General features: G+C 37.1%; 1 protein-coding gene across 6 annotated transcripts in view; it reads right to left on the reverse strand.

Moving 5' to 3' along the window:
* Positions 1–16,100, reverse strand: part of LOC115215681 (titin) — a 247,123-nt gene that overhangs the window by 139,896 nt on the left and 91,127 nt on the right. For all 6 annotated transcript variants that reach the window (XM_029784952.2, XM_036505800.1, XM_029784953.2 and 3 more), the window contains 2 exons: positions 4,415–4,498; positions 709–809 (listed from right to left, as the gene is read on the reverse strand). In XM_029784952.2, the coding sequence (XP_029640812.1) occupies positions 709–809; positions 4,415–4,498 (185 nt within the window). The remainder of the gene's footprint in view (positions 1–708; positions 810–4,414; positions 4,499–16,100) is intronic.

Here is a 16,100-nt window from a genome sequence, read left to right on the forward strand (position 1 = left end):
ACACTGTTCACTTCCCAGACATTTGTACATTACTGCATATGCTTTATAAGCACTGTCTGACAAGTTGTGGTGCACCTGAACACTGTATACAATAATTTCGGGTTTTTCCATGTGAGACCTTATCCTTTTTTTCGTAACGCCTCCCCCTACTGGGAGTTTTTCGTTGTTATATTTTCGTTGTTAAACTGCTTTTTACTCGTTTTTTTTTTTACAAACGGACCAAACCTTTTGTAACATTTCGTCCTGTTTTGTCCCTTTATGTTTTCCAATCATATTTGTCAGCCCTTGTGGCCAATAAAAAGAATTAATCATTGGTGGCACATAAGAGAATCATCCGAACGCGGCTGTTGCCAGTGCCGCCCCGACTGGTCTCGTGCCGGTGGCACGTAAAAAGCACCATCCGTTCGTGGCCGTTGCCAGCCTCGCCTGGCCCCCGTGCCGGTGGCACATAAATAGCACCATCCGATCGTGGCTATTTGCCAGCCTCGTCTGGCACGTAAAAGGCACGCACTACAATCACGGAGTGGTTGGCACTAGGAAGGGCATCCAGCCGTAGAAACATTGCCAGATCAGACTGGGCCTGGTGCAGCCTTCTGGCTTCCCAGACCCCAGTTGAACCGTCCAACCTATGCTAGCATGGAAAGCGGACGCTAAACGATGATGATGATGATGATTATTATTATTATAGTTGTTCATCAGTGGGCTTACCAGATCAACAGACTCTCCCAGATGATCCTCAACCAAGCGAGATACAATGTGTTTAACTTTCTGTGATGAAGCAGCAGAGTTCTCATCATCTTCGAGATAGTCTGTAATAAACAAACAGTAGAAAATACATTGTGAATATTAGAAACAGACAAACATATTACCACTGAGGATGGCAGAATGGCATGGAACCTCTTTTCGCTTGAATCATTTATAGTTTCAATGTATTTTGAAATATTATATGACAGCCGTAAAGAAAATGCTCATCTTTGCATTTATCCAATGAATTGTGCAAGTGACACATACAAAAATGGCTATTTGTAAAGCTCATGTTTTCCATTTCGTTTTTGGCTCTCAGAGGAATATTCCAAAACTTTAAACTTCATACAAATGAGGTCACGCTAAGAACTACCCTCAGGAAACTGTGTTATAGTTTAAGTAGTATTTTAAAGAAGCATTTTTTTTATATATATATTTTAAAAACAATGTATGAATGTGTGTATGACTTTTTTTTTTTTTTTAATTCCTTTGAAACCAACATTTTTATTTCCTGAACCAGAACAAAATTCAGGGTTAACATTAATATTAGGTTGTCCCAAAAGTTCGTAAACACTTGCGAAAATTGAATTTTTACTCACCAAGTACTAACAAAAACAACAAAAATTATTCCTCAAAATAAAGACCATTATTTTCCAAGACTTTCTACAAACTTTTGGGACAACCTTATACAAAAGATATTTCATTCCATGCATACAAGGTCCTAATAGTTCTACTCTTTTGTTGAACTATTTCTACCTTGAAAAAATTCTTGAATGTTTCACTTTGTCTTGCTTTGTGATGATCATAATGCCAATAAACACACACACATACACTGATTGTAGTTCACTTTAGATTTAATTTAATTGCTAACTAATTTGTCAATTTTTTTTTAATCACATCTACGCCCTTTTTCAATAATTTCATTTTATCAAATTATTATCTAGTGTATGTTACATTATCAAATATTTTCTATGTTACTGTTTTGTGTTTATTATGACTTAAAATTTTTTTATTTAATTTTCATTTGCAATTGTTTATGTTAGTGCTAACATAAGAAGGTGTGTATGTATGTAGTCTGTAAGTTGTATGGCTGTATAGTTTTTAGGTAAGGCGGCGAGCTGGCAGAAACGTTAGCACGCCAGGCGAAATGCTCAGCAGTATTTCGTCTGTCGTAACGTTGTGAGTTCAAATTCCGCCGAGGTCGACTTTGCCTTTCATCCTTTCGGGGTCAATAAATTAAGTACCAGTTACGCACTGGAGTCGATGTAATCGACTTAATACCTATGTCTATCCTTGTTTGTCCCCTCTGTGTTTAGCCCCTTGTGGGTAATAAAGAAATATGTATAGTTTTTAGGTAAGTCTGTGAAAGTGTATTTGTGTGTACGCATGAGTGAATGAGTGGTGGTTGACTTTTATCTTACTTTATCTTCATCCTTGTTTTACTGCAATGGAAGTATCAGAATTATTTCACTCACTCCCTCTTGAGGCCATGTGTGGGGAGGGAATCTTCTTCTAGTATGTGTGCAACATCTGTAACTTGTCAGTGTGTCAAATCATTCGGACATACGGAAAGAAGTTTTATTTTAACTTAACTGAATGGCATGTTGGTAGAATAAGGATGTCTGTTTTCTAGTATTCAATTCACACTAGTGTTCCTCAATCCTTTCACCCAAACTATAAACCATTTCTCCTATATAGACTGTGGCAGTATTCTTACACTGCTCTTCCATGCACTTTATGTAGTGTACAACATGAGGTACACTACAAATTTGCAAACTTACTCACCACAGGGTGTAACATCAATGAACATCATATCTTTGAGTTTGTTCAATGAGGTTTGAAAGAAAAGCAATTTACAAGGAAGGCTCATGGTATGACAACACCAAATTACAATGTGTAGCATTCATTGATACTAAATTCAGACATGAGCTGAACCAGAAATTTACGAAAGCACAACATGAAATTAAACTAAAAGCCAAAATAATAGAAAAGCAAAACAGACACATCTAGACAATTTCTATTATATTATATAAGTGATACCCATTTGAGAATGAAACCCTGCTGACAACAACTGCAGAGTGTACACAACCAACTCATAGATAAACAGCAAAACTAAGTATGTAGTGTACCACATGGGTCACAACCAATATTGGAGAAATGGCCTGCAGTATGGGTGAAAGGATTGAAGTACAATGAGGGGAATAAAATAAAAAGAAATACATATTTATCCTCTACTAATATGCCAAACAGAAATATAGTGGTTCCATAAAAAATATTGAAATAAAAATTCTTTCAACATTGGCGCAGGAGTGGCTGCGTGATAAGTAGCTTGCTTACCAACCACCTGGTTCCGGGTTCAGTCCCACTGCATGGCACCTTGGGTAAGTGTCTTCTGCTATAGCCTCAGGCCAACCAAAGCCTTGTGAGTGGAAAAGCCTTGTAGATGGAAACTGAAAGAAGCCCATTCCAATATATATATATGTATATATATGTTTGTGTGTCTGTGTTTGTCCCCCCCAACATCACTTGACAACCGATGATCGTGTGTTTACGTCCCCGTAACTTAGCGGTTCAGCAAAAGAGGCCGATAGAATAAGTACTAGGCTAACAAAGAATAAGTCTTGGGGTTGATTTTCTAGACTAAAAGGTGGTGCTCCAGCATGGCCACAGTCAAATGACTGAAACAGGTAAAAGAGTATATATAAAGGATCCAGAGATTACAGAAGTAGAACGTTTACTGGAAGCTGATTCTAACACCACACACATCTATATTAGAAGAAAAAAATGAGTGGGGTAACATCCAACATAACTCCAGTAATAGAAGAATGCAAAAATAAAATAGGATTGAAGTCAACTAAAGTCAACAACCTCACACATACACAAACCATAAACATACAAGCTATACACACATGCAAAACACATACACACACCCACTCAATCACATTCTTATGTTGGAAAATAGAAAGATAAATAGAAACAGACAAAATGATAACAGACACACATGGATGACAACTAAAGTTTATGAATATTCGATACTAAAGTCTATGTATTAGAGCTAAAGTTTATGTATATTAGATAAACAAGATTAGTTGGAGAATTTGAAATCACTGAAAAGGTCACAGCAGCATGATAAAACATCAATGACAAATTAGTTGATAAAGTAAAATTGAAGTGAGCTACAACCAATGTGTGTGCATGTGTTTATTGGCAGTATAACCCTCCCAAAGTTTGTCGATTTTGGTTTCAACACAGTTTTACATCAAGGCCAGTGCCACCTTGACTGGCTTCTGTGCCGGTGGCACGTAAAAGGCACCAACCGATTGTGGCTGTTGACAACCTCCTCTGGCCCTTGTGCCGGTGGCACATAAAAAGCACCCACTACACTCACAGAGTGGTTGGCGTTAGGAAGGACATCCAGCCGTAGAAACACTGCCAGATCAGACTGGAGCCTGGTGCAGCCTCCTGGCTTCCCAGACCCCCGGTCGAACCATCCAACCCATGCTAGCATGGAAAACGGACATTAAATGATGATGATGATGATGATTCTTGCAAACCAATTTAAAAATATGAAACGTGCATGTGTGTAACACGAAGACTTTAGGTTTTATTTATACTTACACACACACACACACACACACACAAACTATAAAGATATGTAATAGATACTCACTCTCAACAGCCAGCTGTAACCGCTGTGATAAATCAGACAACAATTCTCGAATACGGCTGCGATAATTAACCATTATGTCACCAACTGGAGAAAGAAAAGGAAGAATTTGATTAATATCATCATCATCTACATAATCACATTATCATCATCACCATGATTTTTTTCCTACAATATTCTTCTTGTGCTACTGTTGTCATTAAGTCTTTAATTAATCATGTATTATACTCTCTTTTACTTGTTTCAGTCATTTGACTGCGGCCATGCTGGAGCATCGCCTTTAGTCGAGCAAATCGACCCCGGGACTTATTCTCTTTGTAAGCTCAGTACTTATTCTATCGGTGTCTTTTGCCGAACTGCTAAGTGACAGCGACGTAAACACACCAGCATCAGTTGTCAAGCAATGCTAGGGGGACAAACACAGATACACAAACATACACACACATATATATATATATATATATACATATATACGACGGGCTTCTTTCAGTTTCCATCTACCAAATTAACTCACAAGGCTTTGGTCGGCCCGAGGCTATAGTAGAAGACACTTGCCCAAGATGCCATGCAGTGGGACTGAACCCGGAACCATGTGGTTGGTAAGCAAGATATATAGTCTTGAGATTTTGCTGATGTCATTGCTTATTTTTTAGAATGACATTGTAGGGTAGGTACAACAGGCTGGATCTGGCCAGTTTCAACATAAAACTGGGTAGAATATATAGGCTGGATTAGCGGAATTTCGTCTCTCTATGTTCTGAGTTCAAATTCCGCTGAAGTCGACTTCGCCTTTCATCCTTTCAGGGTTGATAAATTAAGTACCAGTGGCACACTGGTGGCGATCTAATCAACAAGCCCCCTCCCTAAAAATTTTGGGCCTTGCACCTAGAGTAGAAAAGTATATATAGGCTGGATATAACCGGTTTAAATACTAAAGATGTAGACATATAAATATTGTGTATATAGACTCTACAATCATGTTAATGATATAGATATATAAATAATACATATATACATACATACATATATATAAAGTTAATCCAAACATGAAAATATATATATATATATATGTGTGTGTGTATATATATATATATATATATATATATATAATATACTAGCAGTATCGCCCGGCATTGCTCGGGTTTGTAAGGGAAATAAATATATAAGCATTTTTAGAGAGTTACTTCCCTTATAGATGCCAATTCGGGCTTTCTTAGCCATTTCTGTTTTGGTGTCTTCAAGCCATGAAGTCGTTGTTCTAAAAGAACGCTGGTCTCCTTGACAACGCTTTACGACGGTAATTTCCTTACACTCCCTTCCCCACAGCTTCACGAGGGAGGGAAGAAGGGGGAGAAGCAAACAGGTACAGATGTGAGCATGGACGCCAACTCCACCGCCATCAACACACGAAAAATTATGCATTAAAATGGAATAAAAAATGATGTTAAATTATTTTTAAAATCGTAGACTCATCGTAGACGCGCGCTAATACTCAGACGGGCTCGATATGAATCACGACTATAAGATACCCGAATTTGGTTAAACTGCACTGCAAAATGTGGGAGTAGTTAGGAATCTAAATCGAAGGGGACAGACACTCACACAACTACAGTTTTATATATATATATATATATACAAACAGCAAAATGTGTGTGCGCGTGTATACTTTATACAAATCCACAATTTTTCAGTTATAGTGCTCGCACTTTCTATGGTCATTCAAAACCATCCAAGTGTGGTTGTGCACATCTTTACATTTCCTCAGTCATCTCGCAAAGCCATTAAAAAATCAATAAAAGTGACTTTTTTGTGAATTTTCTATCCAAAACCCAATCAAAATGCCCGAAACTTGATACGCCAATTGAATGCCAGCTAGCTGTATGTGAATGGTCGGAGATTTGGACAGTACTCGCGTGTATGAGACAAGTACAGGAAATATATATATATATACTAGCAGAGATACCCAGCATTGCCCATGTTACATGCAATTGAAGAAATGAACTTTTCTGTTATATTTTCTGTAATGAACTGGACTACCTATGTAGTGGCACCTTAGGCAAGTGTCTTTTACCATAGCATTGGGCCGACCAAAGCCTTGTGAGTGGATTTGGTAGATGGAAACTGAAAGAAGCCCATCATATATGTGTGTGTGTGTGTATGTTTGTTTGTCCCTCCCACCATCGCTTGACAACAGCACCGGATAACACCACTAGTATTGATATCCCCACTAACAGAAGAAGTTTCAAACAGTTGTTCAACCTACCAAAAGTAGACATGTTAGATAATGTGGACCAAGATAAGCCCTGCAGTAAATTGTATGCATTGCTCAGGTACGCTAATGAACTTATTATATACAGTGCTCAGGTACACTAATGAACTTATTATATACAGTGCTCAGGTACACTAATGAACTTATTATATACAGTGCTCAGGTATACTAATGAACTTATTATATTCAGTGCTCAGGTACACTAATAAACTTATTGTAGACAGTGCGCAGGTGCACTAATGAACTTATTGTATACAGTGCTCAGGTACACTAATGAACTTATTATATACAGTGCTCAGGTACACTAATGAACTTATTGCATACAGTGCTCAGGTACACTAATGAACTTATTATATACAGTGCTCAGGTACACTAATGAACTTATTGTATACAGTGCTCAAGTATACTAATGAACTTATTGTATACAGTGCTCAGGTACACTAATGAACTTATTATATACAGTGCTCAGGTACACTAATGAACTTATTGTATACAGTGCTCAGGTACACTAATGAACTTATTGTATACAGTGCTCAGATACACTAATGAACTTATTGTATACAGTGCTCAGGTATACTAATGAACTTATTATATACAGTGCTCAGGTACACTAATGAACTTATTGTATACAGTGCTCAGGTATACTAATGAACTTATTATATACAGTGCTCAGGTATACTAGTGAACTTATTATATACAGTGCTCAGGTACACTAATGAACTTATTGTATACAGTGCTCAGGTACACTAATGAACTTATTGTATACAGTGCTCAGGTACACCAATGAACTTATTGTATACAGTGCTCAGGTACACTAATGAACTTATTGTATACAGTGCTCAGATACACTAATGAACTTATTGTATACAGTGTTCAGGTACACTAATGAACTTATATACAGTGCTCAGGTACACTAATGAACTTATATACAGTGCTCAGGTACACTAATGAACTTATTGTATACAGTGCTCAGGTACACTATTGAACTTATTGTATACAGTGCTCAGGTATACTAATGAACTTATTGTATACAGTGCTCAGATACACTAATGAACTTATTATATACAGTGCTCAGGTACACTAATGAACTTATTGTATACAGTGCTCAGGTACACTAATGAACTTATTGTATACAGTGCTCAGGTACACTAATGAACTTATTGTATACAGTGCTCAGGTACACTATTGAACTTATTGTATACAGTGCTCAGGTACACTATAACTAATCAGAAAAGGTAGCCAAGAATGCATGTAGAGTATATAGAATAATACACAGGAAGTGAACAGTGAATGAGACATTTAAAAAAAAGGCAGTGATGGGGGTGGGTATCAGGTGTACTTCAAGCGAATGATTTAAGAATGTTGTTTCTTTGTCAAGCAAGAATTACCATTCTTCTACAATGTCATGAGAAAGTAAACATTGTGCCAAATATGAATTCTCATATCTTTGGTTGTTGCTCCAGAGACAGAATATAGCCTAAAATTCCCATTTGAGGATAATGACAGAGCTAGGTGGTGTAAGGGGCAAATGTGGTCACAGTTAATTTTGCTGCTGAGAGAAAGCAGCAAGTCCTTTGCCCTCAAAAAACATTTTTTCAGATTGGAAAGGTACTGGTTCAGTCTCTTGGTGACCAAGTTTGGATGAGGGTTTGAACTAAAAAGATGAGTTGGAGCTGCTCACAGGTCCTCTGGGACAGGGCTTACAGAGGACTAAACAGCATCACCACCACCAGTTTGCCTGTCAGAGGAGTGGCCTAACACCACCACTACCACCACAACTTATTCTACCACCACTACCTCTACCAACATCACAACATCGCTGTAACTGCCATCACCTTCATCCCAGCTCTTCCCCTTCAAAAATCCCAATAACAGGTGTTGTAAATATCATTTACAACCTTATCACTTTACTAAATAAATAACTGTTGATGTTGTTGTTGTTAGCTGTGTTTGAGTGCTGTGGTGAAGAAGAGAGGATGAAGCAGTAGTGAGAGGTGGAAGAAGTGTGTTTAATGTCAAAGGCGTGGGCGGTGGGGGGTGGCATGGAGAAACAGCTTAAAAGACCATCAGATTAGCTATGCTCTATTAATCTATTAACTATAGTAATGTGACATTAAACATCACCAGCATCATAATCAACATCATAAATAGCATAACCATCAGCAACAGCATCAAGAGAGAGAGAGAGCCTTCATACAATGACACAACCTGCTAGAAATAGCAGACAAATCTTCCTCAAATCACACTCTATTGTCTTGCCAAAAAAGAAAGAAAGAAAGAAGGAAGATTGTGCAGAATGCTAAGATGGTCACAGATGGAATGCCACTGATCATAAGTTTCTCAATTAGGGCTCACCTGGGGTTAAACAATGACAGCATTAACAAGAGATCCTCTATGTGGGCAGCTAAACATGTTAGAAATAGCAGTCAAACATTTTAAAAAGAGGATAGACATGTTAGATAATGCAGCCCAAGATAAGCTCAGCAGGAAGAAGTTGGGGTAGTCATGGCTAGAAAGCTTTTGATCGTAAATTTGCTTAACCCTTTTGCTGCTGTATTTTTGTTAAATATTGGACTGTGACCAAGCTGGGGCACTACTTTGAAGGACTTCAGTCAAACACATCAACCCCTGTGCTTATATGTTTTATTTTTTTTGTGTTTTTAGATTTTTTTAGATTTGGTATTTATTGTATCTTTCTTTCTTTTGCCAGACCACTAAATTACAAGGACATAAACAAACCAACACAGGTTGTCAAGTGCTGGTGGAGGACAAACACAAAGATAGGCACACAAACACATGCACATATAAGACAAGCTTCCACACAGTTTCCATTATTTAACTGGAATTTGGAATATAAATTAACGTTAAATTTTAATGGAAGGTCCTAAAATATGAAGTACCATAGAATCGGGTTGGTCTCAGTAGGTAGGGATGCTCTGAAAGGGATCTCCGGGTGTAGCGTCCCTGCCTTCTTGAGCTAGTTTCCCCACCACATTTCTTAAAAATCATGGTCAAGGCCTTGGTTTCAGGGCCACTTGTGTCTAGAAACTGAGGTTGGGGGTAAGCAAGGGCATGCTCCCTGTGGAAAATCCAGCTCCAAAAAAGCCTCACGATAGCAAAGGAGAATGGGCACCAGCCAACCCAAAGGTTGGGGTGGGCTGCACCTACCTACCTCAGTTGTTATGGCACTGAGGTAGATCCAGCCACCCCCATGAACAGGGACAAAACCAGGATTTAAAACACTGGATGACAGATGATGATAGAATCAGGTTGGTCTCAGATGGGTTGATACCAAAAAGGTTGACCAGTTCAACGTAGGACTAAACAACACCAATATCTACATGTCAAAGAAGGAGCCTATATGCAGTTGCTTGGGTTGCAAGAAATAACAACCAAATCTTCATCAGGAAGGACTTCAATTCAGTATTATAAGCTAATGAAATACTCATCAATTATATGGTATATTTGCAGCTTAACCTAAAGAGCTACAGCTCTAAATTGTACAAGAAGGGATGAGTATGTATGAAGTTCTTGCTTTTCTCAAGAGTATTAATAGCAGAATTGAAGAGAATATGCTTCAACCAGGAAACAGAACTTTGTTCATAGACATGTCTCATCAAGGTCTGTCTGTTTGTCCCACAGAATAAATTACAATGTGGCTGAAATAATACAACCTCACAACTGATTTAAAAAGCCAGTTAACTACAAGACATCCACACCTATTTTCAGAATACATGTAAATGTTGAAATTTGAAGATCCATCCAACCTACTCCCACCATAGACAGAGAGCCATAAAATCAAAATAACAATATAAAACTTTAGTATTAAAGTGTTGTTACAAACCCAATAAAAATAAAAGGTTTTGCTGGTATTGATCAGACATTTTAGATGAGATCAACTTTCCTTTATTCTGCTTGGGATGGGACGAATTGCTTTCTATTTAATAGCTTCTGATCTGTAAATGTAATCTGGAGACCACATCAAATAGATATTTCACAAACTACTGTTGCTATAAAGTATCATTTAAAAACACATTTGCAGCTGGTCACATGTACAGTCAGCCTAGTTATATCTTATCACTGGCACTAACTAGTGTATTTATGATCAGGACGTTTAAATAACTGTTGTACTTTCCATCATCAATAGGTATCACGTGCAGAGACTGTCCACTGTTGTATAAAATAAAGCAACAGCATTAGTTCAAATCCATCCATGAATGAATGAGTTTAAGAGAAGGCCAGGCTCTAAGGAAAACCACTATATATTTTGTAGAGCCAACACAATGGGGTAAGACCTGCACATTGATAACCTTAAAATCAAAGGTCTGAGATGTACATGTATGTATTATTATTTCCTCTGACTCTTTGCATCCTGAGTTCAAATCTCACCCATGTCAACTTTGCCTTTTATTATTCTTTGGTTGAAAAATTAAAGTACCAGTCAAGTATTGGAATCAATTGTATCAGCTAAACCCTTCAGCTCATTTGGGACTCTTTAATACCTGCCCACTTGGGACACTTTAATACCTGCCCACTTGGGACCCCTTAATACCTGCCCACTTGGGACCCCTTAATACCTGCCCACTTGAGACCCTTTAATACCTGCCCACTTGGGTCCCTTTAATACCTGCCCACTTGGGACCCTTTTATATCTGCCCACTTGGGACTCTGCTCCTACTACACTGTTCACATTTAAATTAAACTCTTGATAATCAAATCTTTATAAGATGAATGATAAAGAAAGAGAGACTTCAGTTACCAACATAATAAATATCAATATATATATACAGTTAGATATTTTATTAAACATCTTCAAAATTTTGATTACACTGGAAATTAATTAAAACATAATAGGCAGTCTGCTAATTAGAAATATAGATTTCTAGCATAAGCACAACACCAGAAATTTCAGTGGGTATGAGCAATCAAATATAACAACACTAATATTTGAATGTTCCTTTTCTTTTTTATTGATTCTCAAAGAATGTAAAGCAACATTGACTTCAATAGGATTTGAACTCAGAACATAAAAATCCATAACTATATATCACTGGCATTTTATCTGCTGCTCTAATGATTCTACCTGATCTACAAATGAACTGAGAATACATTTCTAAAAGAAAAATAGTAAATATATATATATATATATATATATATATATATATAGGTATCACGTGTATATATATATATATATATATACAACATATGTGGAAAATCGGTGCGTGTTTGTTTGTGGCGTTGCTAGCTAACTCCTCCCACATCATTTTATTGATTTTGATTTGACACATGAGTGGAACTCATGTCTAGAAACCTCATGACATATGTAGATCGAATCTTAAACATTAAAAACTTCATTCATACATTTCTATACATACATACTTTTTTGAATGCCCATTACTCTGATAATTCTGCATTTTTACAGTTACACTTTTTTTATGACAGTAGATAAATTTTTTTATCCCACAACGTATTTGTAGTGGCTTCATGCAGGCATAGCATGGATTCAATCCTTGATGACCAAATTGCACTTAACACTTCAACAGTGCTTTTCTCATGGTAAAACAATAGTTTCTATGTGAATGACAGCAGTTATACATTTTCCAGATGTCTTTGCTAAGGAGTATACTATCTTTGACACTTAACCCATCTAACCTCTTCTTGGCCGCCAGGAGCTGGAATGGAGATAACAGACCGCCAACAAAATCATTTGTTCTCAACAATATATCTTTCCTTCTAGCTGCTTTTTGATAGTTATAAAAACAAGAACTCCATAAGCTAAAGGCAGTTACTGAGAGTAACCATCAGTGAACATGAGCATTATTATTGCACTTTCTTCAAACATGCTGTTCATATATTCATATACATACAATCTCTTCCTCCTCCAACTGACAGTTTTTTGTACTTTTTCATGGTGGAAAATACACATTTTGTGACAATTATAATGAAATTGCTTTCTTATGTCAGAGTAACAAGGTGTTTCAATAGAACATCTTTAGTCCCAGGAATTACCAGGTACACCAGCTAGTATATCCATAAATAGAAAAATTATTATTTTTAAATCTCTCAACAAGAGACATTCAGTAACAGTACTCTAAAGTAAAGATTATTTGCCAACATAATGTGGCAGTCCTGGCCGGGACGAATGTTACTGTTATTTATATATGTATATATATATATATATATATATATATATATATAATATATATATATATATAGAGAGAGAGAGAGAGAGAGAGAGAGAGAGATATTCAATAAATGCTTTTCAGCTGCTCCATTGAAGGCAACACACAAATATTTCTTTTAGATAATGGACACCCCTTCTCTCACTCTTTAACACTTTGAACACTATACTAATTTATATTTTAAGAAGACTTCAGTGAAAAATCCCCAGACATGTTCTTGACCCAAGACAGAAGATAAACTGTTTTTACTTCAAATTTTTATAAATTTTTACTGATATTTGATAAGATGAGATACATCGAAATTAAATTCCCTCTTAAATTGAAATGTCTTAGACTTACTTCTGTGCTATTTCTACCTCCATATGTTATATATAAAAATTTGATTTGCATAGATCTCTAATCTTTTTTCAACTATATATATATATATATATATACATACACACACATATATATACATATGTATATATATGTAAGGATTTTCACCATCATTGCTTTAATATTCATTTTCCAAGGTTGGTAAATGGGTTGGAAGGATGTAAAATAAAGAACACCATTACCTCAGTTTGACTTTTTGTTCATTTCATTTGTGAGAGAAGGTCACCATCTTAACTTCTGATCTCCCCACAACTTCTTGTCTAGCTTTCCTAACAGCACCCAACAGCATTACTCTCTCTCTCTCTCTTCCAACTCCCATTCCATAACCATCAACTGTCCAGCTATACTCACACAGTCAAGCCCCTCCTTCACAGATCATCAGATGTCTTCTTGAACCTTTTTTTATACCAGCTCTTCTGAAACTACCTCTGGTTCTATGACACAAAACCTTATATCATTAAAATATAAATTCTCCCGTTCTCATTTTATACATGGGCAATTTTATTAAGTTATGTTCCAAAACACCAGCTTAATTATGACGAAGTTAGTTAATTTATTAAATCTACTCCCAAATTCCTGATTATTTTTTTATATTGATTACAACACACATAGGCAAGTGTCTTGTTTGAAATATAACCAAAAAAAGTTATGACCCAGTCACTTTTCCAGTTCACCTTGTGCCCTGTTTATTGCTGGGAAATAAGCCCTGTTTCATTATGTTTTTCTATGGTAATTTTACATCAACTTTTTTTCCTTTTCATTTTGTTACATGTGATGGCCTTTTCAAATGTTGATGTTTGTTTATTTTTAAACCAAAAACCAGATTTCCTCTATTTTCTTTCGATGTTTTGTATCTTTTTATAACTTCTTTCACCTCTTTCTCTTCTTATTTTTGTGTTATTTTACAACATTTTCTTCCCTGTACTAACAAACGAGTGATGTTCTTTGTCTGGGTAATTGTTTTTGCAGCTGGATGCTAGCCCTTTCTTTGTTTAGAGTGGAACCAGTTTTGTCAGTGCTGAGGAAAATTGAGGTCTGCAGAGTTATCTACCTTACCTAGAGATCACCACACATCAAATGGTTGTAGCTGTGATATCTTCTCTATATATAAAAGGCAGGTTGTGTGTCTGTCAGGTTGTACCCTCACCCTGACCACGGCTTTCAACCGATTCTGATGAAACTTGACACACACATAGCCCAATGTCATAATTCAAAACTAACGCAGCGAAAATTTTGAAAAGTTCCCCCAGTTTTGAAAAAAATTTATAAATTCCGCCACTTCAAGCAGTCAACGAAACAAATCATGACCAGACAACATAACCTTGGCATACTTCTGCTAATCGCAGCTGTAGCCGCAAGTCGTTGCCTACTAGGGGTTCTTACATACCCGGGCAACGCTGGGCTATGCTGCTAGTATAATATATAATAATGAAATTATTGTATACGGTGCTCAGGTGCACCACAACTTGTCAGAAAGTGCATATAAAGTACATGCAGTAATATAAAAATGTCTGGAAAGCGAACCATGTATGAGTCAGATACATGCTTGTGTGTGTATGGAGGGGAGAAAATCAAGTGTAGTGTTGGCGAATCTCAGAAAGCATGGAAGTTTTGAAGGATGCAGTGCTCCGACAACTGATGCCGGCAGTTTGTTCCATGCTTCAGCAACTCTCGTAACTGTGTATGTATGTGTGTGTGTGTGTGTGTGTGTGTGGATGTTCTGGTTCGTATTTCAGTGTGTATATTTGTGAGGGTATGAAGCTTTGCTGTTAGTGTGTTGCACTCACAATCACAAGCTTGTTTCAATTGCCAGGGCCGCAGTGGATTGTTTTCTTGAGCAAAGCACTCCATTTCACATTTGACTCAGTTGATTCAGCTGTGGCTGAGTATCCTAGCTATGGACTGGCACCCTATTCAGAGATGTTAGCCTGCCCACCTATCCAACGGGGTAATAACATTTGTAGGCTACAACAATATGTGAGAAAGTGCATTGTGACCAGTGATGTCTAATAAGCACATCTGATAATCTGTTCAATACACTCAGTCAGTTACGATGACTAGGTTTCCAGTAGATCCAATCAATGGAACAGAGCCAACTCATGCAATTAACATGCAAGCAGCTCAGCACTCCACAGACATGTGTACTCTTAACGTAGTTCTCAGGTAGATTCAGTGTGACACAGAGTGTGACAAGGCTGGCCCTTTGAAATACAGGTAATACTCATTTTTGACATCTGAGTGGACTGGAGCAACATGAAATAAAGTGTCTTGCTCAAGGACGAAGACTGACCCGTTGAAATACAGGTAATACTCATTTTTGACAGCTGAGTGGACTGGAGCAACGTGAAATAAAGTGTCTTACTCAAGGACAGAATGCACCACTGGGAATTGAACTCATGACTTTACAATCTTGAACCGAACATTCTAAACCACTTAGCCACATGCCCTCACTTACTTGTATGTGCTTGTATTTTCATATATATAAATCATCATCATCATCATCATCACTTTATTTACATTATTTACATTTGACGTATATTTGTCCTCATCTTGTTTGTTGTTAACACAATGTTTTGGCTGATATACCCTCCAGCCTTCATCAGGTGTCTTGGGGAAATTTCGAACCTGGGTTCTCATTCCTAAGGTATTTTTCAATGTTATTATCCTTATTATTATTATTATTATTATTATACAGGTCACTGCATGGAATTGAACTCGGAATCTTGGGGTTAGTAGCCCATGCTCTTAACCACCACGCCAACTGCCCATAGAACTGTATTGTCATCATCACTGATATTTTAACACTAGATTTCCCATGCTCTGATCTGTCTTCACCACTTACTGTAAGGAGGAGGGGGAAGAG

This window comes from Octopus sinensis, linkage group LG9 (genome assembly GCF_006345805.1).
Source record: "Octopus sinensis linkage group LG9, ASM634580v1, whole genome shotgun sequence".
Taxonomy (NCBI): Eukaryota; Metazoa; Mollusca; class Cephalopoda; order Octopoda; family Octopodidae; genus Octopus; species Octopus sinensis.